We start from the raw sequence: 23,241 nt of genomic DNA, 5'->3' as shown, positions 1-23,241 counted from the left end.
TATGGTAATGGCACGGTTGTTCCGCCTAATTTATATAAAAACAGATAAAGACACAGCGTTTTCGAAAGACTGGGTAGTTTTAGTCAAAGACAGAATGTGCTTTCTACATCTAATTGGCCTATCAACATATAAAACATTCCTCACAATGGATTCCTCCCCTAACTTTATGAGACAATTAACATAGAAAATTGGGCAGTTATAATCAGAAACTACTAATAACTCCTTAGTAGCAGGAACGCAACGGGTGGGATTCTTGTGGCACATGTGAATTCTATCTATCAGTTTCTTGGGTATCGGATTCTTTTTTCGGAGAGCCATTACTATGCAAACTTTCGCCAGCTTCCTCGGTCTCAGCATTTGGTTTTCCCTGTTTCATAGGATGTGTAAGAGAAAATCTTTACAAAAAATAAGCTCCTATCAGCCCAAACAGACCAGTAAACACAACCATATGGACATATTAGTATTATACGATTTGGGAACACCTTCGAAGATTAATTAATACCCCGAACTAAAAGTACACAACCTTGTTCCTTGAAACTTTTGCAGTAAAATTGAATTTCAATAAATTGTCAGTTGGACTGGCATACCAACCAACGAATAGGGAACTCATAATTGTATATAACCAAATTACAGGTCTCCTGCAAGAATACGGGTAATAGGGAGACAGAGTTGAGAAAATATTTTACCTTGTTTTTGTCACGCCAGCCAAGTCCAAACCTTAGCAAACCAATTTTCCGGGAGGGGTTATCAGACTTTGGGCTTTGTACACGACCAGCCCTACAAAAATAGCTCCAATGAAGTTGAGCAAATAGAATTTGGTCTTCAAAATAAATGGATTTAGTATATATTATATATCATACATGCATCAAGCTCTTTCTATTGGAATTCTTCCCCACAAATCCATGGGAACTGGGTTACGTCCACAGGACTCAGATGACAGAACAGACATTATTTACGGTGAAGTGAACAAGCATTAGAAGTCAGTCACAGCTTCTGTAAAACTTAAGGTGAAAGCTTACAACCTATATTAGAAAATCATATTTGAAATTTTGAAGGTTTCCCTGAATACTATATAAAACTAAGAGTGACTAATACTTTCAATATAATTTTAATTTTGGAGTTACTTCCAGTTCAGCACCCGAGAAATGCAAACAATGATATTTACCCAGAGATTCCAAGCCTTTCATTAAAGCCCCATCTTGGGCCATTTTAAAAAATATTTCTGCATGTCATAGTTTACGAAGTACATCACATTTTTTTTTTAACTTTGTTTTGCAATACAATACGGGCTAGTTTTTAAACTTTTTCTGCATTTCATAGTTTACCCAGTACAGCACAGAAAATAATCAACTTTGTTTTGCAATACTATTGGGACTTCTCAAAGAGGCAATTTTCATCTGTTCTAAACCTGGAGAGTTATCTAAAGTTGCTTTACTTTACTATCTGGTATTTGTCAAGGAAAAAAATTATAAAAATAAACCCGGGCTAGTAATCATAATGCGAGACACTTTGAGAACAATTTTCTCAAACAGGTGTATGAAATTATGAATGCTCAAGTAGAGGTTCACAAATGAAATTACAGTGGTCTCGAGATATTGAGTTCAAAGACCTTGTGCAAAGGGAAATTATAACTTATAACAGGCAATGACTGAAATAATTTTGTACCTTGGAGAAGAAAGTGCTTTAGATTGGCCAGACTCATATTGAAGGGTAGCCTCCAACATACTTTCTGCCATAACAACTCGCTTTTGCATATCAGCAATTGATTGCACGGCCTTGTCGTACTTTTCCTGCATATTTATTATACTGGAAATAGATGTAATCATGTCTAGTAAGATCCTTAACAATCAGCTGTGTGGTTACTTATTTCTCTCTGGGAAATAGATCAGCACGTCTTATTAGAAAGCTCTTCAATTCCATGGACATATTGAGGGTATATAGATTAAATTAAACACTTAGATAAAATGTGTTTTTGGTTCCTTAATTTGATAATTTGTGAACTTGGTCGCTTGTCCATAAAGTAGGGAAAAACTTCACCCGTTATAATAAAAAAGGAGAGCTACGACCAAAATTTGTGTTTCAAAATGTGGGAACTAAGCAATTTTAACCGAAAATTGAGGGACTCTAAATTACATTTTACCTTTAAAACAAAGACAGAGAAAATAGTATCTGTCAATCATAATTAACTATATCCATTTAGCCAAAAAAACAAAACCATCTGCAGCACATTGTGAGCTCAATACAACCACTTAGCAAAGAATATTTTCTTTGCAAGAACATTACCGAGAGAAAAGGAATAAGTAAATATATAACAAAATATTTGGAGTGTATCAGTTATTTTACTTCTAAATTACTCATGCCTTTTTATTCTTATCAGACATGAGACATACAGAAAAGTACTCAAACCTATACTGATAGCACTAGTGAAAAAATATTAAAACCATAATGCATCTCAATGAAATTCAGATTTAGATGAGGATACCTTATCAGATGATTCATAAACAGTTTTTTATTTAAATTTTACTATCCCAAATGAGTAATGATATTCCAAGTATGATTTTTGTTTGCAAATTTTACTCCGCTGAAAGTAATGAATGACCTGCATCACAACAATAATAAGGGGGAAAGGATACCTGAAGCTCATGAACTTCTAATTTCTGAGCTGCTAGTCCTTGCTCTGCTCTTCTGCGAGCATCTTCAGTAACTTTTTGGTCCTGCTCTAGCCGCACTAGAACCTGTAGCACGGAGAAGATTTCAAAGTTTTCTCTATGACATATAAAGACATTCTTCTTAATCTCTATTTATTTATTCATTTTTGCATATAAGCTTACAGAAATAGACACTGGAGAAAACAGGTGCACACTAGAACCTGCAGCATGACAACTTCTTGTTCTTTCTTATCATCAAGGGCTTGTTGTAACTCGGCTACCTCCTGCTCCAATTGCTCAATCTGTATGATTGAAACATTTTTGTAAGCCGCACAATTCAAAAGACCAGGAGAAAATTATTTTGTAGAGGAAAAGAAATTGTAAACATCATTGGACATGGAAACTGAGCAAGTTTTTCGAGTATTTATGCCTTTTTTATGGGGTTAGGTAAAAAGTACTCCATGCTAATTGCACGATTCAACAATGTTATTTATATTATTTATACAAAAACATGCCCCAAGCTTCTGTTTAGTGTAATGATGTCTAGAAGATAGTTAGAATCCCTTGATTTATACTATAGATATTTGTTGAATATTGAGAAAAACTGTATAAGGTTAATCTTCTTTTTGTCTAAAATACACATAGGATGAATATATTTATAATAAAGAGTGATACCAGTATATATGGCAACCAAACATAAATATGGTAAATAGAAGATATTGTAGTAAACAATATCAACAATTTCTACCAATATCAAACAATGTCTATTTTTCCTAATAAACAATAGAAGCTATGTTTCCCTATGTATCACGATATATCTAACACTCTTCCTCAAACTGGTGCATCTAAGTCCTATGTACCAACCTTGTTACAAATATAATCAATTATCGGTCTCCTTAAAGACTTAGTGAAAAAATCTGCTAATGATCATTTGAGTTAACAAATTCAGTCTTGTTGTCTCTAGATACAATATTTTCTTGAATGAAATGGCAGTCGATCTCAATGTATTTGATCCTCTCGTGAAAGACAGGATTAGAACTGATATGAAGTGCAGCCTGATTGTCTATAAATGTCATTTGAGTGACATCTCCAAATTGTAATTCTATAAGCAATTGCTTAAGCCAAACAAGTTCACAAGTAGCTGAGGCCATAACTCTATACTATGCTTTTGCACTAGATCTTGCCATAACACTTTGTTTCTTGCTCTTCCAAGAAATCAATTTACCACCAATGGAAATACAATCCTCGGAAGTAGATCTTCTATCAAAAGGATATTCTGCCCAATCAACATCTTAATAGCAAACAACTCTTGTGTGATTATTAGAACCATATAACAAACCTTTTTCCAGGAGATCTTTTAATATACTTTAATATACAGATGACTACATTCCAATGATATTAACATGGCAAATTGAGAAATTGGCTCACCACACTGACTATAAAGGAAATGTCAAAACGAGTAACCGTAAGGTAATTTAATTTTTCAACCAATCTTCTATACTACTAAGGATCTAAAATAGGCTCCCCTTGATTTGGGTAGGAGTTTGGTATTAGGATCCATGGGTGTGTCAACAGGTTTTGAATTCATCAATCAAATTTCCTCCAAAATATCCAATGCATACTTCCTTTGAGATATAACAATACCATCGTTGGACTGTGCTACCTCTATACCCAAGAAATATTTGAGTTTGCCAAGATCTTTATTTTGAAAATGATGACAAAGGTGTTGTTTCATTTGGGAGATGCCATGGTGGTCACTACTTATAAGAACAGTACTTGAGTGACAATAAAAGACTAAATGATCTGTCTCACTTCTAGTCATACCAAACTGTTGAACAACACTGCTAAATTTGCCAAACCAAGTCCTAGGAGACTATTTTAGGCCATATAAAGATTGTGAAGATGACATACCAATCCAAAAGACTCCTCCTGAGCAACAAATTTGGAAGATTGCTCCATATAAATTTTTTCCTGCAAATATTCGTTAAGGAAAACATTTTTGACATTCAGTTGATAAAGATGCCATTGTTGAAGAGCATCCATGGCTAGAAATAAGTGGATCATTGAGAGGTTTACATGGCACACACAAAAGGGTGGAACAAGTAAAAGTAAAATTGGGTAGAACAGGAGAACCCAAAATCTGAACACGAACATGGGAATATTTATCGGCAAATCCGTGTAAAGTAAAAACCATGAAAAACTTTGACTGTTGCTCTAATTCTTAAGCAGGAGTAGAGACAGGAGGTAATAACTCATTAAATTCATGAAAAAGAGCATGTATCTTACCCAAATAATCAGCCATAGGGTCCTGATTGGGAGGAGCAACAACATCAAAAAGGTTGTGACAAACACCATAAAGATGTTGAGTATCATTGGTGTATAACAATTTGGCTTGTTCCCAGACTTCAGAACATGTGTTATAAGCCGACAACATTTGTTTTAAAGAGGATTGGATTGTATTCTTGAGAACCATGCATATATGATCATCAATTCTCTTCCAACGTGAAAAATCACCAGGAACAATATCAGTCACTTTTTTAGTAAGATGATCAAGATACCCCTAACTCTCAAGCCAATGTTTAATGTCTAACGCCTAAGTCACATAATTCGTGCCATCTATCTTATTAATGGGCAAATTCACATTGACGTAGTTAGTGAAGATGGACCAGTCAGACAAACTGGTGATTGTAGAAAAAATTTTAGAATTGGATGAGGCAGTGAAAGACGCCATAGAGGAAGAGAGAGAAAAACCCTAACATACCAAAGAGGTTCGACTGGATCAACGAGACCAAATCCAGAAAGAGCAGGACCACACGATTCTGACATAGGTGATTGCTGCCAAAAAGGACGGACGACACACCGCCACGCACGACGACGAAATGGGAGGAGGTGTGGCGGTGAACGGCGTCTTAGGGAGCCTCCTTGCAGCGTTGAGATTGCCTAGCTGAGGCGATCAAAACCATGTGGTCACCGGTCGGAACTGACACTCTGATGGATGGCGGCAGCGGTTGCATTGGCACGGGCAACGAAAATAAAATGTCAAAATAACCTTGAGCTCTAGATACCATGTTGAATATTGAGAAAAATTGTATAGGGTTAATCTCCCTTGTGTCTAAAATACACATAGGGTGAATGTATTTATAATAAAGTGATACAATTGTATATGGCGACCAAACAGAAAATATGATAAATAGAATATTTTATAATGAACAATATGAACAATATCTACCAATACCAAATAATGTCAATTTTCCCTAATAAACAATAGACACTATTTTTCCCTAATTAACGCAGTATATCTAACAATATTAATGACTGATAGTACATTTTATATTTATTATATAGGATCATTGATCTTGAATTATAGGAATAAATTGTGTCTATCATAAATTAGGATTTTCTATTACTAAGTTTTTCGTATTCATCTGAGATCTAGAATCTTCTAACAAATTAGCTTATATTAATATATTTAATATCCTACCAACAACTTTTGTAATGCATTTAATATCCTTCTAACAATATATATATATATATATATATATATATATATATATATATATATATAATGCTCTAAGTTTATGAACTTTACATTGTAATACAACTCAATTAATATCAATTCGGTGTATCATTCTCTTTGATCTCTCTTCTCCCTCTCTCTACCTAATCTCTTAAAATTCGATAGCTTCAGATATGTCAACAACTAAGCTTAATACCATTAGGTGGCAATTTGCTGTATTTATTTTTGAATGCCTTTTGGCTTTTTATTGAAAGCCAAAACTTCATAAAATCCATATAGAGTTAAGGTCTTTATAAATTATTTCTCGTGTTGTCTTTAGTCTTTTCTCCCTCTGCTACTTCTTGGAGGCAGAGAAATATTGATCAATAGATCTTTGCATGAACTGTTTAGTTTAAAACAAGTCAAGTGACGTTCTTTATAAGGTGTTAATTTAAGGAAAATTAAATCTTGATTATCCATATATATAGTTGAAAGACCATAATTTAGTCAATATACATTTCAAATGAGCAAAAACAAATAATAATTTCTAATTTTTACTCAATAAAATACCAAAAATGTGAAAGGTCACACAAGAAGATGGATCATCCAAAGAGATATACCCTTGCATTCAACTCCAGACGGTTGTCTTCCTTCACCATCTCCATGAAAGCTGTTTCTAACTCCTCAGCCCTGTTCAAGGTTGGAAACACATACACAAAAATGAGTCAATTGGTTTTGGTCCTTGAATTTTTGTTAAATGGTCCCTGTAAAATTATATTTTCTTTTTTGGTCCTTGTTATTTTGGTTTAGTGCTTGTATAATGCTTTAGTCATACAACCTTTTTTCAAATAGATCAACTCAAAATGGACAACAAATTATAGGGACTAAGACAAAAAATAGATACATTACAAGGACCATTTTTTTTTTAAATATGAGGAGCAGTATATTGCATTGATAAAAAGTATATTTAAATCTATTTAGAATTATCAGGAATCCCCTTAACTTGCAGATATTTAGAATTCCTAAATTAGGTTGTATAAATTAGGAATTAAAATATTTGGCATTAATACTTTTTGTTAGAATATAATTAACGGTTACAGATTTCTAGGATATTAACCGTTACATAATCTCATAAATTATGGTGATTGATTCCCTATTATTATGTGCCTTTATTGTAATTGATTTTATTGAATAGTATAAATACATATTGTACGCTCTAAATTATACACACAATACATTCAGAACATACAATTCTATATGGTCAATAGTTTAAGGTTTCAATCTTAAATTCTTTTTCTTTTTTTTTTTTCGGGTGAATAGTACCCGCAGTCATTGTGCGCCCCTTTGTTTTGTCATCGAGCTTCTTTTTCTCCGGTGCCCACTGCGATCCGGACCGTCTCCCTCCGACGACCACCACCACACTTTGTTCACCGTTCCGATCTGCCGCTGCACCGTGCTCACGCGTGGTTTCTTCCCGATCCATCTGTATCACACACCTGTCTCTGCTTGCGTTTTGCTCATTATTCCGGCATGACCCACCTTCCGGTTCACCCTCTATCTCCTTCCTCACACCCATGCCGCCCTTTTTAGCCCATGTCAGGTACTTGTCCCATGGCTTCCAAAAGCTCACACTCAAGTCATTGTAGATATCGTGATAAACGCCATCATTGCAATTTTTGTCTACAATGAGGCAGAATGTTGTACAAAGGCACGATAGCAACACAAGACAACTAATATTCCTCAAGTCAATCCTCCAAAACTATCAAATGAGGTTTCAATTTCAATTGATGCCAATAATGAGTTTCTCCAATACAAGGCAGCCATGCAGCCTACACAACCTGTCGTCGTCATTGCTCAATCTGGTAATCCTGTAGCTTATGTTTCTAAGTCCTCCTCCGTTGGACCTTGGATTCTTGACTCCGGGGCCTCTGATCATATGTCTGGTAACAAGTCTTTTTTCTCTCATTACCATGGAAAATGGCAGTCAAATAAAAGTTCATGGCATTCGTCAAACACGCTCTTCTTCTAATCTTACCCTAGATTCTGTGCTTTATATTCCCGGTTGTCCTTTTAATTTAATCTCCATAAGCAAGCTCACTCGCCCCCAAATTGACTATGTTCTTTTTGTTAATAATTATGTTCTTGTTTAGGATTGGCATACTGGACAGACGATTGAAGCAGGACATGAGTCTCGAGAATTATACTATCTGTCACAATTAGTTGCTTGTATCTCCACTGCATCTCAAGCTCTTGAGCATCAACGCTTAGTCATCCTAATCCTACCAAAATGCATCTCATGCTTCCCAGTCTTTCACATAGTTTGTCTTTTCAATGTGAGTCTTGTCAGTTAGGAAAACACCCTCGTCATACATATGGTACTCGAGTTAATAAAAGTGCTTTGTCACCTTTTGCCTTAGTTCACTCTGATATTTGGGGTCCTAGTCATGTCTATTCTACTGGGTTTTTATTATTTTGTTACTTTCATTGACAATTTCTCCCGATGTACTTGGGTATTCTTGATGAAAAATCATTCTGATGTTTTTTCTATGTTCCAAGGTTTCTTGACTAAAATTCAAAATCAATTTGACACATCTATTAAAATTTTACGCACTAACAATGCTCGTGAATATATTTCTTCCCAATTTCAGTCTTTTATGAGTTCACAGGGTATCCGCCATCAAACATCTTGCTCTCACACCACAACAGAATGGTCTCCCCAAAAGAAAGAATTGGCACTTGGTTGAAACTGCTCGTACTCTTCTTCACCACAATATTCCTCTTCGATTCTGGGGAAATACCATTTTGACAACATGTTATTTTATCAACCATATGCCTTCCTCTGTCCTTTATAATCAGGTTCCTCGCACTCTCTTATATCCAACACAATATCTTTACTCCATTCCTCTTCGTGTCTTTGGTTGTACATACTTCGTCCATGACCTTACTCTAGGTAAAGATAAACTTTCGACCAAATCTCTCAAATGTATTTTCCTTGGTTTCTCACACCTTCAAAAGGGCTACCGTTGTTTTTCTCCTCAAGTTCAACAATATATAGTTTCTACTGATGTCACCTTTTTCGAGACTACCCCGTTCTACACTTCTACTATATTAGATGTTAATCTTACAGTAGAATCTTTAGAAGTCTCGCCTGTTCCGGCTCAAGTAATTGCTTTTCCTCAATGTCCTTTGCTTCAATACCATAGACAGGTTCAAACTCTAATTGTGACTCACACTACTAATCCTCAACCATCATCTCTTGCTCCAATCGCCCCTTCGCCCACGCCTCCTGCACCTGAACTTCCTTTTGCGATACGAAAAGATATTCGTTCCTCTCGTAATCCAAACTCTCTATGCTTTTACCATTAATTATGATCGTTTATCTCCATCCTATTTCTCCTTTGTTTCTTCTTTGGATTTTGTATCTATTTCTAAGATTACAAGTGAAGTCATGGCTGATCTTGGCTAGCATCAAGCAATGGTAGAGGTGATGGTAGCCTTACATTCTAATGACTCATGGGAACTTGTTCCTTTACCTCCTGGCAAGCAAATTGTTGGCTGTCGTTGGGTTTATATAGTGAAAATTGGACCTGATGGTCATTATGATCAGTTAAAAGCTCGTTAGGTCGCCAAAGGATATACACAGATTTTTGGTCTAGATTATGGGGACACCTTTTCTCCTGTGGCCAAAATAACTTATGTTTGTTTCTTTCTGGCTATGGTTGTTATTCATCATTGGCCTCTTCATCAACTATATATTAAAAATGCAATCTTAATGGTGAATTGTAGGAAGAAGTTTATATGGAACAACCCCCTACTTTTCTTGCTCTCGGTGATTCTTGTCTTGTTTGTAAGCTTCAACGGACTCTCTATGGTTTGAAGAAATCTCCTCGGACTTGGTTTGGTCGTTTCAATTCTGTCTTAATTCAGTTTGGCATGACTAGGTGTGAGGTTGATCACTCTGTCTTCTACTTTTATTCCTCTTCTGGCAAGTGCATTTACCTTGTTGTTTATGTTGATGACATTGTCATCACGGGTGATGATGAGCCTGGAATTCGGCAACTCAAAGAGCACCTTTCACAGCAATTTCATACTAAAACTTTGGGCCCTCTCAAATATTTCTTAGGCATTGAAGTTGCTCAATTTGCTTTTGGAATTGTCATTAATCAATGTTAGTATGCCCTGGACATTCTTACTGAAACTGCTATGCTTGACTGTCGTCCTTGTGATACTCCTATGGATTGCAATATCAAGCTTCTTCCGGGTCAGAGGGAGCCATCGAAAGACCCAGAAAGATATCGTCGCCTGGTAGGTAGACTTAACTATCTCACAATCAACAGACCCGACATCACTTTCGCGGTTAGTGTGGTAAGCCAATTTCTAAATGCTCCTTGTGATAGTCATTGGGATGTTGTGATACGTATTCTTCGGTACATAAAAAAGGCTCGAGGACAAGGATTATTATATGAAGACAAAGGCAGTACTAAGGTCACTTGTTACTCTAATGTGGATTGGGCAAGATCACCATCAGATAGAAGATCCACTTATGGGTACTATGTTTTTATCGGAGGTAACCTTATCTCATGGAGGAGCAAGAAGCAAAATATAGTTGTCAGATCTAGTGTAGAAGCAGAATATCGTGCTATGGCAGCAGCCACTTGTGAGCTTACGTGGCTTAGGCAACTACTACAGCTAAAAATAGGGGACATCCATGAAACAAAGCTTATTTGTGACAATCAAGCTGCACTTCACATTGAAATTGATTATCACTGTTAGAGAAAAGGTGCTCCCTTGAGAAATCGCTACTGATTTTGTCACCTCTAACAATCTGTTGGCTAATGTATTCACCAAGTCCCTTAGAGGCCCTCGGATTGAGTACATTTGTAACAAACTTGGTGCATATGACATATATGCTCCAGCTTGAGGGGGAGTGTTGGAATATAATCAACGGTTACAAATTTCTAGGAAATCAACCATTACATAATCTTGTAAATTTGGGTAATTGATTCCATATTATTATGTGCCTTTATTGTAATTGATTGTATTCAATAGTACAAATACATATTGTGTGCTATGCATTATACACACAATACATTCAAAACATATACAATTCTATAGTTTTAAATGCATCTTTTCTATTTATGAATAGAGAATTGACAAAGAATCAAAACCAATTTATCTCATAGATACCTATGGAAAACCACAAAAATGATATTAGACAGGCATATATAAGGCTACATACAAAACAACTTCCAATGCAGAGACTTCTGAAAAGAATCACTTAATTTTAGGATTCTCAATTTCAGATTTTAGGGAAACTAAAAATTCTCTTACTGACTGGATGCTCCCTTAATTCCTAAACAAAAAACCTAATAAACTAAAATAATGTACATTTAATTTGCAATATCTAAACTTAACAGGTACAGTTTTTACAGTTATATTCTAGTGACTTTCTTTTATAAGATGCAAGCCGGGGAAACAAAAGTTTTAAAGAGCTAGATTTTCAATTTGAACTCCAAAAAAACAATGACCTGAGTATGGCAGATCTTTGCTCCTCCAGCAACCTGCATAATTCAACCTTCAACCAAACCACCTGCACAGAAGCTGTTAATGATTGAAACTTAAAGAGTTGCACAAGAGTTGATTATAATAAAGTAATTATTTGTAGGGAAAATATAACTGTAATTCAAAATTAAGCCAGGACAATAGATTATGAAATGCCATGAATATAATTTATTATCAATGAAGTTGTGGTTGAAGCACTGGAAAGACTACTGTCATACACAGCAAACCAACACAACGATATACAAAGGATTATATTCGATGGGTTTTTGCATCTATACTCAACACTCACTCATGCCAACTTGCATCTATACTCAACACTCATTCATGCCAACTCAGCCATGCAAACAATAACCAAATAACAACAATCCATCCCCACTATTGTAATAGTCTTTCTAATCCATTCTCTACAATTAATTAAAATTTATTGAAAACTACAAAATCAAGAGAGATTCATAAAATACTAAGTGGAACCCACAAAAATTTGTAATTTCTAATAAATTTCAATCGATGTTAGAGAATGAGTTCGAAAGAGTATGATAGAAAGTAAGTTTTAGCATTTCTCATCAAAGAATATACAATCACATACTACATTCTTCTATAACCGCACACTTTTACAGGAAGAATATGACATCCACTTATCCTCCATTTTCTTTGGAAGTAAACAGAAGTTTTCCTATATTTGCATACAGCATACCAAGCTTCTAATGCTTATTTCCTTAATGCGTACATTTTATATAATTAATAGTCTGCACAATAATCCTCTATAAATTATTTATACTAAACAAAATTATACAAGAAGTTTTACAAATCATTATTACAGCCTGAGTGGGACAGAAATCTATAAGATAGCACTCTTTGTACTAGTATATCACCTTTATTCCATGACCACGATTTAAATTGATCAAAAATAGGGATGCAAAAAGACAACTCGTAGTGAATTTATGGTCTAAAGAATTCAAGAAAGATAAGTTTTGTAATCCGTAAAATGTATAGTATTACTAATTACTAATTATTAATCATGAGTTCCAGTACTCAAGTATTCAGACAATCAGATAGCTTGAGCTGCAAGCTAGTCAGTGGACATCTAGCACTTATACAACAGACTCCAGCTGTCCAAACAGAATAATAGCCACATAACTAATTACAACACTATGGCCACTCAGCTTAACATGCTAGTAGAGAAAAGCCTAACACTAAGTATACTATTAGGGTCTAAATCTAAAACATGGGAAATTTCCAAATCTTCAAAAGTAAATTTTCTGATGCATCAGATTTAATCTATTTGAAAGGGAAAAATTCAGGAATATAAAATCAACAAATAACTATAGAAGAGCCAGAATATGTCAAAATTATTCAAAGATAATCTTATTATGATTCCTTTTCAATCTTTTAAGTGAAACTGACTCGAATGCTGCAGCACAGACAGAATCATAACATGGCAGCAGCAACTATGAAAAACTAACTTAACAATCAAGCATACCATGACCACTAAAATTACTCATGCATATGTTTCACATCAGGTAGGTGTCTTATTTCACATTGTAAAGTGTCAGAATCCCTTGATTTATGTTGCAGTTAATATTTCCTTCTACAATTTTGACTACATAATTAGGAGATTTAATTATATTTCACAATTAGTAGGATAATTAGGAGGACTAATAGGCTGAGAGTATATTTTATATTTATTGTACAAGACCATTGATCCAGAATTATAGGGTTAGATTATAGCCATCATAAATTAGGATTTCCAGTTACTATGTCTATGCATTCTATTTGAGAGAAATTGCTCTTCTATGAATAATACAAGAAACAGTTTTTCTGGCATAAAGCATGCAAGAATCTTTTACCACTATTAAGTTAACTCTGTTAACCTGATCAATATAGAAAAAGAAAAAAAGTCATATCTCAAAGGCACTTCAATAGTAGACCAAGGTGAATTTGTAAGTCAAAATTATGGTTAATGGCAGGTAAATATCAATATACTTCACAAACAAAGGCCTTTTTGGGGAGAGGAGGGAATTGAGAACAGGAAAGTGAATGTTGAGGTGTAGACTGTAGAGGAAGCAACCTGATCCTGGGGATCTGGAAGGGCCTCCAGTTCTGAATCAACATTGAGGCTATTGAGCATTTCATTTAAATTAGAGGAATGAGATTCTAATTGCACACTCGCATCAGCTACTGCAACACTTTCTTCGGTGGTTTTTCTTTCTTCTACCCGAGACCCTCGATCATGTTTGAAACTATACAGTTTAGTTGCAATCCCTTTGGAATCCTTAAGAGCCCTTCCCTTCATAGATCTTTCTTCTATGACAACTAATACAGATGGCAGATGTTTATCTCTTAGTTCGTTCAATCTGGCCTCAGTCACTGCTGGATAACCCATACAAGCCGTAAAGACAAGTTGACTGCTATCAAATGTTGAACCAACAAGTGATTGCAGTAACGTAATTGCATCACCAGCATCTTTTGTTGTAAGTAATGCCGGACCTAGAATAAGAGATGAAAAATTGTGTTATTTTAAAAAAGATATAACAAACCATAATTTAATTTTGTTTGCAACTTACACATGATAGTTTGCAAAGATAACTCAAACACAGGAAAGTAAAGTTCAATACCATATAATTCCATTAGAGCCAGTGCTGTTCGAAATAGCATAACACGGTTCCCTTCAAATAGTAGCACATCCCAAACTCGAAGAACTAAGATAGAGAAACACAAAACAAGATAACATTTTAGAATAACCAAAATTAAAAACCAATGCTGTAATATTAAAAGACACAAAAATATTCACTCCACATAAATCTCACCACTTTCCCAAGGAATTACATTTACAAAGATTGATAGAAACCAAGATCCAGATATCCATGGCACCTGCACTCCCAAGTAATCCAGATGATTAACTGCACCAAAAGCATCAGTAGAATAAAAAAAGATCCAAGCTGATTCAGAAAGACAATTGCGTGAAGATTACTGAAGAGCAAAGATAATAAATACAAACCCAGTTTGGGGAATCTTTCACGCATCAATTCCTCAAAAATAAGCTGGTCCACCTGACACATGAAAAGTTTCCATGATTGCAAAGAGAACTAAAACACTTCAATACTAAAATCATCAAAAAAATGCATGTGATTCGGGAAACAGGATAAAGAAAATTTCCTTTCTCAAAAATGAAAAAAGGACCGGAAAAATGATCATTACTTGGGATTCTATCATATCCTCAGTATAATAGCCTGCAAAATATTCATCAATAATGCCAACAAATGCCCTGAGATATACAAAAAAAACATTAGATAATACAACCAAGTGTTTTGTTAATAATATGGTCATATGTTTAACAGACAGCATTTTAAGAAGATCATGTTTACCTAATAATAAGTTAACAAAATAAAAAAAATGGTCAAAGTACTATGTGGATAAGTCTGGACAGATATGCACAGGTACAATTAAGCCCACAGTTATGCAGACCAACTAGTATAGGCCAACATCGAAACAGGTTTGCATTTAACAAGCTCGTAATTAAACAGACCAATCCAAATACCTACTAATCTTCTTTTCTTTCCTTCTCAAAATACCAGTTTTGTGGGCTAGTCAAAATGGTCAGTGGGTCAGTCTAAAAAGATTATTTTTTACTGAAAAAAAGAATTATATATATGTATGTGGGTAAATGGGTTTGGTTAAACTTAGATTTCTCTGCAGGCCACCATACCAAACCCATTCAACACACATATTTCTCAAATCAATCTGTGTACATCTTCAATTAAACTAACCAAGATATTGTCTATGCTGGAAAGAGGGACCAACAAGGGAAAAATATACAAAAGCTTCCCAAACCTTACCAAAAGGCATTTTCTTCTGGCATAAGAAGTAGCAATAAACCAGCAAAGAAATTCATTGCCTGCATGTATTAAAATAACTTGATTTAAAGACAGGTTATGTTGATGGCAACAGCGAAGAGTATCATTACCACCACTGAAGAATTGTTAGATACCATCAAATACAACAACCACCACCAAAATAAAAAAAACAAAAGCAAGAACTCCGGAAATGCAATGTCAATATATTACACGTCATACTTCACACTTCAGAGGACACAGAAAATTTTCAATTGACTTAGGCTCAAGGCTTTAAACATTCAATACTTTTCTCATAAAAATACATTTTTTTTCTTTAAGATACGAACATGAAGTAGGAACCTAGGAATCTAGATATACTATAACTTGAAAAGGATTTAGTTGTATGAGAGAAAAAGATCTTACTGAATTGAATAATTGAAATATTACATAAGACACTTGTAATGATTACAAAATTTTCCTGTAACTTAACAAAGTACTTTCTCGCGACTCAACACTCCCCCTAAATCATCCTCAGCTAGCATGGAAAGACCTTTTGTAAACAAATCTGTTAACTAGAGCATAGATGGAACATAAGAAGTTGTTATACAGCCACTATGAAGTTTTTTCTTTAATAAAGTGTAGGTCTATCTCTATGTGCTTGATCCTATCATGCTGAATTGGGTTATGAACAATGCTAATAGCTGATTTATTATCACAATAAAGAGTCATAGGTTTTTCAAATGTCACTTTTAAGATCATTTGGAATAATTCTTAGTTATATCACAAACGCCCCATGTGCCATAGCTTGAAATTCAATCTCTACACTAGATTTTGCAACACTATTTTTGTTTTTTACTTGTTCAAGTCACCGAATTTCCATCAAATATCGAGGTTGATCTATAACATACCCTAGATAATTTGTATTAGTATACACCTCCATTTTTATTTTTTCATTCCCTTTGAACAACAATCTCCTTCCTAAAACTTTCCAAAGGTTTTAGAGTATCAAAAGAATGAACACTTACCCCTGGCTCATAGGAATTGAATTGTTCTTAGATCATGTTAGGTTGTTTCTGTCCTCCCTAATATTGTATACGAAAGAAACTCTATGGACATCTAATTTTCAGAGTTGATCCTAACTCGGGAACAAAGCTACCCTCATTAGGAACAACTTCAAAAGCATCCACACAAGATGCACGAATAGTAGTACCAATATGAAACGGTTCTTGTATGAAATGTGAGGTTTTATGTCTCATGTGAGTCACATGTGACTTGTTAATTATAGAGATCAATAAGTAAATAAATTAATAATATAGGATAAAACAATAATTAGGCTAATGAGGACTAATTTTCTAATGATGACTACTAGTTGATGGACCTAGCAAAATAATATGGTTTATATTTACATAACCAATAACGTAGAAACAAGATCTCCTTCTTGATAGGTGCATACACTTAGATAAATGAGATGGAAAAATACAGTGTATACTTTTTACACCCATTCAAGTTGCAACATATAGATCATATGCACCAAGCTTGGAACATATAAATTGAATCCTAGGTCATATCCTTATGACATTTAGTCAGAATGTTTGTGAGATGTTCATTAGAGCTGACAAACTTAGTAATAAGATCCTTGAAAAACAACTTTTCTCTATCAAAATAACAATCAATCTATATACTTTGTTCTCTCATGAAACACCGAATTCGAGGCAAGATGAAGAGTTGCCTGGTTGTCAAACACTACTTCATCTACTCATTTTCACAAAATTTTGAACTCTTGAAGTTGTTTCATTCAGACAAGTTCACATGTAGAGAGGGCCGCAGATCAATATTCAACTTCAACACTAGATCAAGCAACAACACTTTGCTTCTTACTTTTCCAAGAAACAAGGTTCCCTCCAAGGAATATATAGTATCCTATGGTAGCAACTTTGATAGCAAAGACCCAACACTACTCCGAAGAGCATTGATTTCATCAAACATGGTCTGACACCAACTAGGATGGCCTAAGGCATCACCTACCAATTTTGGAATTGATGTAGTAGAAATAGACAAAAGGTAGGCATAAAAAGATGGAGATGATGTATGGTAACTCAAACTAGTGTAATGAGGAGATGGATTATAGGTAGAGCATATACCTTTACAAGGGGCAAATATAAGTTCAGACTCAATTGTCGAAGCCAGAGGACATGGAGGATTGGACAATAGAAGTGAGTCATCTAATGAATGATAAGAACGTTGTCGTCGACTATACACTTGAAGGATTGGCAGAGGTGGAGAATTCGGAGGTAGATTAAACACAACAGTGACACACGCAAAGAAGAAGGAGACTTGAAATAAAGAAAAGTGTTGGAAGTCCCACATTGATTAGAGATAAGGTCAATTTAGAGTATATAAGTGGGTGCAAGCCTCACCTTACAAACCGGTTTTGTAGAATTGAGTTAAGCTTAAAGTCCACTACTTAACATGGTATCGAAACCATGGATAGAGCCTATCCTAACGAAATTTTTTGTTTGTTGGACATATCATTCTACCAACTATCGGACCATCCATTGATGTCAAGTCTCACACTCGAGATGTAAATACCTCGGTGTGAGGGGGGGTGCTAGAAGTTCCACATCGACTAGAGATAAAGTCAAAAAGGATGAACTATTTTTGTATTACTCGGAGGATGTGGCACAATGGTGCTTTGCAAAATGAAATACATTGCATTTGAATGACCCAACAGACTCTTCGAAAAAAAGAAAGAAAGATAGACTTTAGAAAATAAAAAAGGATGAAGGAGTCTACCAAAATTTTCAGGATCTAGAATTGCCTGATGAACCTTCCTTAAGGACTGACCTTTTACTTCTGCCAAACAAATAAGAGTTTTCTTCTTTTCGTGTAACTTGAAGCAAGTCTTCTGCCACACAAATGGTATTGTCCAACAAACAAACTGAGAAAAAAGTGACAGCATCCATACCGTTCTAAAACATCAAATTTTGATACTAGTCCAAATCAATCTACATAAGCTTCGGTCTATAGTATCCTGCAATAGAGAGAGTGCCCTATTTGACACCAAAGATCTTGCTTGCTAACCCATAACATATAAATATGTCTTGTGGCATGGAATAAGTATTTCCAAAGTCTTCCCAAATTTCATAGGCACTAGAGTAGAACATATAATTTCTACTAATATTTGTGCACATGGATCCTCATAGCAATGTAATAATTCATGAGTCATTGTCCTAAATTTGGAAATTAGGGTCATCCTAGGATGTGGGCCTCCCTTTTAATATGGTTAAACCTACTCTTACCTTTCAATGAGTCCAATAAATTGAGTTAAGATAGTTATCATCATGCAAATGCAGAAGACGAACATTGCTTGTGGAGTTGTAATGCCAAAAGAAGAGATTCCTTAACTCTCTTGTTTTAAAAGATTACAAACTAGAGAAAACCGTGAACAATGCTCTTTCAAGGGAGAGACATGCCACCCAAAGCAAAAGTGTTCAACAGGTTTGGAACTGTCATCTCAGGTTGACTCCAACAAAGCAAGTAGCAACAAAAACAGCGGTTCGACACATCATCATGCACCATGGGAGATAAGTGTCCGATCGTGTGGCTGCACCGATGGCAGCTCAACTCTGGGAGTTGTCAGATCAGAGGACAGCAAATACAATAGTGTGGTAGCCAGTCAGATTGAAGGCTTTGGTAGCAGTGGTAGTGACAGTGGTCATAGGAATTTAACCAGCGGGGTTTAGCAGATCACTAACAACAATGCTAGTGAGAAAAACCTATAACAAAGTTTATTTTCAAGCATGACCTCTGTTTTGGATTTTTTTTTTATTTTATTCAATTGGTTAGCCCTGTGATCACCAAATGATATCTTAAGAAATTTTTTCCCATAACCTAGTATCCTGAGGATGCAAGTCAATCAGTATCAAGTAATTACTGACTTGATGATCTTTTTGAAAAGCATAACACCTTGACAACAGTGCACACTTGTGGTCAAGGTGAGTATTATGCTTTTTATACACATATTAGAAAACAACAAAAAGAGTCAAGCATAAGTTTTCAGCATTACACAAGAAACAGAATGAGATTTGAAAATTATGAGACACAAGAAATCGAAGAACTTTTCAGTATTTAACTACATCAACAACTATAAACAAATTTTGTAGTTCTCGAAAAAAAATTCCATCATCTGTTATATGTAATAATTAGTAAAGTGGATAAGCACCTATATGTTAAAGAAATTAGACTCAACATTTATCTCTAAGCAAATTAATTTCAATAATACACGCAGAAAAATATTCTCTATATAAACTGTAAGTTAAAACATAGAAATGAACCAACAAATTCATACAAAGATTTTTCAGTTACAACATTACATCACCAATAACGAGAAATTTTAATAGAAGGGAAAGTGACCTAGTCCCTTCACATGAAAAATACTCATTTGGAAAGGGATGCAAATTTTGTGAGTATCAAATCCGATGAAGCTTGAATATCAGGAAGTAGTTGCAGTATTCACCAAGAAAGGTTCTTTTGAACTCCAATTACCTGACAATACCCAACTTGAGGGTTATGTCGAGCATATGCTAGTAGTAAACGCCTCAGGGAATTTCTGCCATTTTCATCCAAAGCAGGGTGACCTGGGAAAGTTCGTGGTAAGTCCTGAGAATGAAAAGTGTGGTTTAGTCTAAGGAGAGAGCCAGCATTCAATATAAAGTAAAAGATGCAGCACGTACAAATCAAAATAAAGTCCAAGGCGCATGCAGCTAATGACCTTCTCAATCTGCTTTTTCCATTTCCCAAATGCAGCAGATGAGACATCTTGCTCCTCACTTTCGTTACGAGCTAACAGATCCTCATAATAGCCTTCCACCCGTCGCATCTTCACACCTACAAAGGCTTGCCAGACCTGTAACAACAATATTGTAGTGTAGGGAAGGTTGCAGTACTTTTCCCCCAACAAAAATAGGAACTTCAGTGAATTAGAAAAAATTTACCTCTCCTCTAAGATCCTTCGGGACTCCTCCTTGAACAAGGGACTCAAGTTCTTTCCATCGAGAGAAAAGTTCAGGTAAGTTCTGATCTACTAAAGAATTTTCTTCCTTTGAGCCATTGCTACCATCATCTACAGGTTTAGATTCTTCTATAGATGGAGGATGGTTATTATTTCTATTTATTTCTGCACCTTCCATTTTCTTTCCCTTGACACGAGAACTGAATATTTCTTCAATGGCAATAAGAGATGGCCTAATTTCAGCCCAGTGTTGAACAACCTTACGAGTCTTTCTTTCTTCACAATGATGCAGTTCCTTTCTAGAGATATTTCCGGTTGCACTGTGAGAAATAAAATTCCTGTCTCTTGAAATACCGCATTCACTAACCCTCCCTGGAGTAGTACCCTCTTTTATCTCAGTGCCTCCAGAAGTCTTCCTGTCACTTGAGTCACCTCCTATGCTAGTCTCTTCTCCTAACTCACAAAACTGCCTTCTACTTGAATCATCCCCATTATTTGGCCTTTGTGGAATTCTCTCTTCGTTTACCTCGTCACTTTTAGGTTCAGCCTTCAATGTTTCTTTATGTTCATTAGAAGTTGGTCGAGAGGATTCAGTTGCATGTTCAAGAAAGTCGCTCCATTTATCTGATCTCTCATCTTCCTCCTCCTAATTTAATGAATATATCAGTTTAGGGATGATCATAAATTGAATCTGTGCTACTTATTGTAAAAAACCAGTTCTTAGAATTGAAAGTATAAGATCATTTAATTAGGCTCCATTTTTGCAGTATCAAAGGGTTAAAATGCACACTTCTGTTGTTTAGTATATTTGTTTCTTGAAATCATATGGAAAAAAATTGAAATGCTGCGTCTAAGTAGGAGTCTTATGCACACTGGCCTGCTCACGTCTAACCATATGACTTCCCAAATTATGTACCCTTTTTGAACCAATAGAAAAGGGTCAAAAAACCTCGTCTTATTTGAACTTCTTCAAAAAACGAAATATCTTTTCTCATAAGAAAGACACATGACAATACCTATTGGAACAAATATGTAGTCATCGTTGGTTTTTATTCTTCATCTTCTTAATGTAACTACTCATTTCGTCACTTCAGGAGTTTTAATTTATCTCAAGAATTATACTTTAGAAAGTCAAGAAAGCATTAATTACATTTCTCCAATAAAGGTATTCTAGTTGAAAAGGGCTATTTTGTCATGGTGATTGGTAAAATATATAATTTTGTTAACATATGCGTCCTCATACTTTACTTGGAAATTAATTTTAAGTGGAGGGAACAATAATGAATGATTATAACAAAAATTATCAGTCACAGCCAAGGTTTGTCATTTTTTACTATTTAACAAAAGCGCCCACGGAAAAGGGGAAATCTCCTTTCAATATTTACCCCATAAAGGAACTATATCCCTTGAATAATGAGGACCTTAAAGTGCTTCTATTTAATTACACTGATCGTAAATACGCAAATGATTAATATCCCAAAGAAATGTGTTCTTGCACGCGTAATTCAAAATAGGATTGAAACATTAAACCTGGATCATCAGAAACATGAAAATACCTTGTAGATGGGAAAATACTCCCTGTATCGTTGTGCGTATTGAGGCCTTAATGCAAATCCATACGAATCCCTGCAAAACAGTTCGTGTAATTATAGTTATGTTGGGAAGAAAGTTAGAAAAAAAAATATCAGAGTATCGCTCGTTTCCAAAACCAGAGATAGACAATTGCACGTATCACCAGCACATAAACTACAATTTCTATAAAAATGCCGAGCATCACAATCTTAACATTCCGTCCATTATCCGTTGAAATTTGTTCAAAATCACAAATCACTAAGATTTTTTCAAGAAGTTTTAACATGTTTGAAAGAGTGTTGTTAACCCTTATCTAATTTTTCTCTAATTTCTAAATAACTAATAAATTATATTACACACGTAACACATCCATGTAACTAATTCTACCATATTCGTATGCTACCTGGAATCAACCTCCAACGAGCGCTTACTCAGTAAGGACAACAACATACTTTAAAAACAGGTACAGTTCTACAGCCCATAGCTTTCGCTCGCAAAACCAAACGCACAGTGCTAACTAACGGTACCACCACATTTCAGACTCAAGATCCAACTACGCTCATTAAACCGATTCCAGAACGAATAATCAACCAAAGAAAACCTTGTTCGGAATTCACGATCGGGATAAAAACCGATCGAGTCGACAGTGTCGTTTTTGTTTCACAGTCGGTGTGAACAGTAACTGCTACAAAGAAGCATTCCAAAACGGACAAAGTCACGAGAAGTTTGCGCCCAAGGACGCGTGGAAAATCGTATGCAGCATTCGATTTCTATATATTTTGTACATGGACACATGCGTGCATACCTGGTGTGTTCGAAATTGTGGAGGAGATTGAAACTGAAGTGCGCCATTTTCGGTTGCGTTGGCGCGAATACGAAGAGAGAGAAGGATTAGGGTTTGGTGAGTTTGTTTCGGAGGAAGACGAAAGACTAACTGAATCTTCCTTCATTCTTGCTCACCATCTGTATCCTTGTAAATCAACTTCTTTCGCCGCAGTTGTTTTGCAACTGTTGTGTTTGTAGCAACAGTAGTAGCCGTTGATGTTATGCTGTCAGAGAGTTAAATAATAAATCAAATTATTATAATAAATCAGTGAAAACACATGTATACTTTTTCTT

General features: G+C 35.3%; 1 protein-coding gene across 4 annotated transcripts; it reads right to left on the bottom strand.

Annotated features, from left to right (window-relative positions):
• LOC114190459 (uncharacterized) lies at positions 1–23,158 on the bottom strand. 4 transcript variants are annotated; one of them, XR_003605810.2, is made up of 18 exons: positions 22,928–23,158; positions 22,107–22,176; positions 20,534–21,196; positions 20,311–20,445; positions 20,085–20,198; positions 15,543–15,601; positions 14,905–14,971; positions 14,705–14,756; positions 14,514–14,606; positions 14,322–14,405; positions 13,775–14,193; positions 11,673–11,734; positions 6,765–6,834; positions 2,870–2,950; positions 2,634–2,735; positions 1,666–1,806; positions 687–777; positions 1–367 (listed from the first exon to the last, which is right to left on the bottom strand). XR_003605810.2 is itself a non-coding variant. In XM_028079352.2 (18 exons), the coding sequence occupies exons 1-18, from the start codon at positions 22,972–22,974 to the stop codon at positions 272–274; spliced, it is 2,430 nt and encodes an 809-aa protein (XP_027935153.1). In that variant the 5' UTR covers positions 22,975–23,157; the 3' UTR covers positions 1–271. The 4 variants fall into 4 exon arrangements, 1 of the variants encoding a protein (XP_027935153.1); XM_028079352.2 differs by having other exon boundaries at positions 1,666–1,790; positions 22,928–23,157; XR_014996536.1 differs by lacking the exons at positions 1–367; positions 687–777 and having other exon boundaries at positions 1,744–1,790; positions 2,832–2,950.
• Between the last annotated feature and the right edge of the window lie 83 nt (positions 23,159–23,241).

This window comes from Vigna unguiculata, chromosome 7, assembly GCF_037176805.1.
Source record: "Vigna unguiculata cultivar grain cowpea cultivar isolate G323 ecotype 2 chromosome 7, ASM3717680v1, whole genome shotgun sequence".
In the NCBI taxonomy this organism is placed as follows: Eukaryota; Viridiplantae; Streptophyta; class Magnoliopsida; order Fabales; family Fabaceae; genus Vigna; species Vigna unguiculata.
The sequence above is the reverse complement of the archived record's forward strand: the minus strand, read 5'-3'. Positions and strand labels throughout refer to the sequence as shown.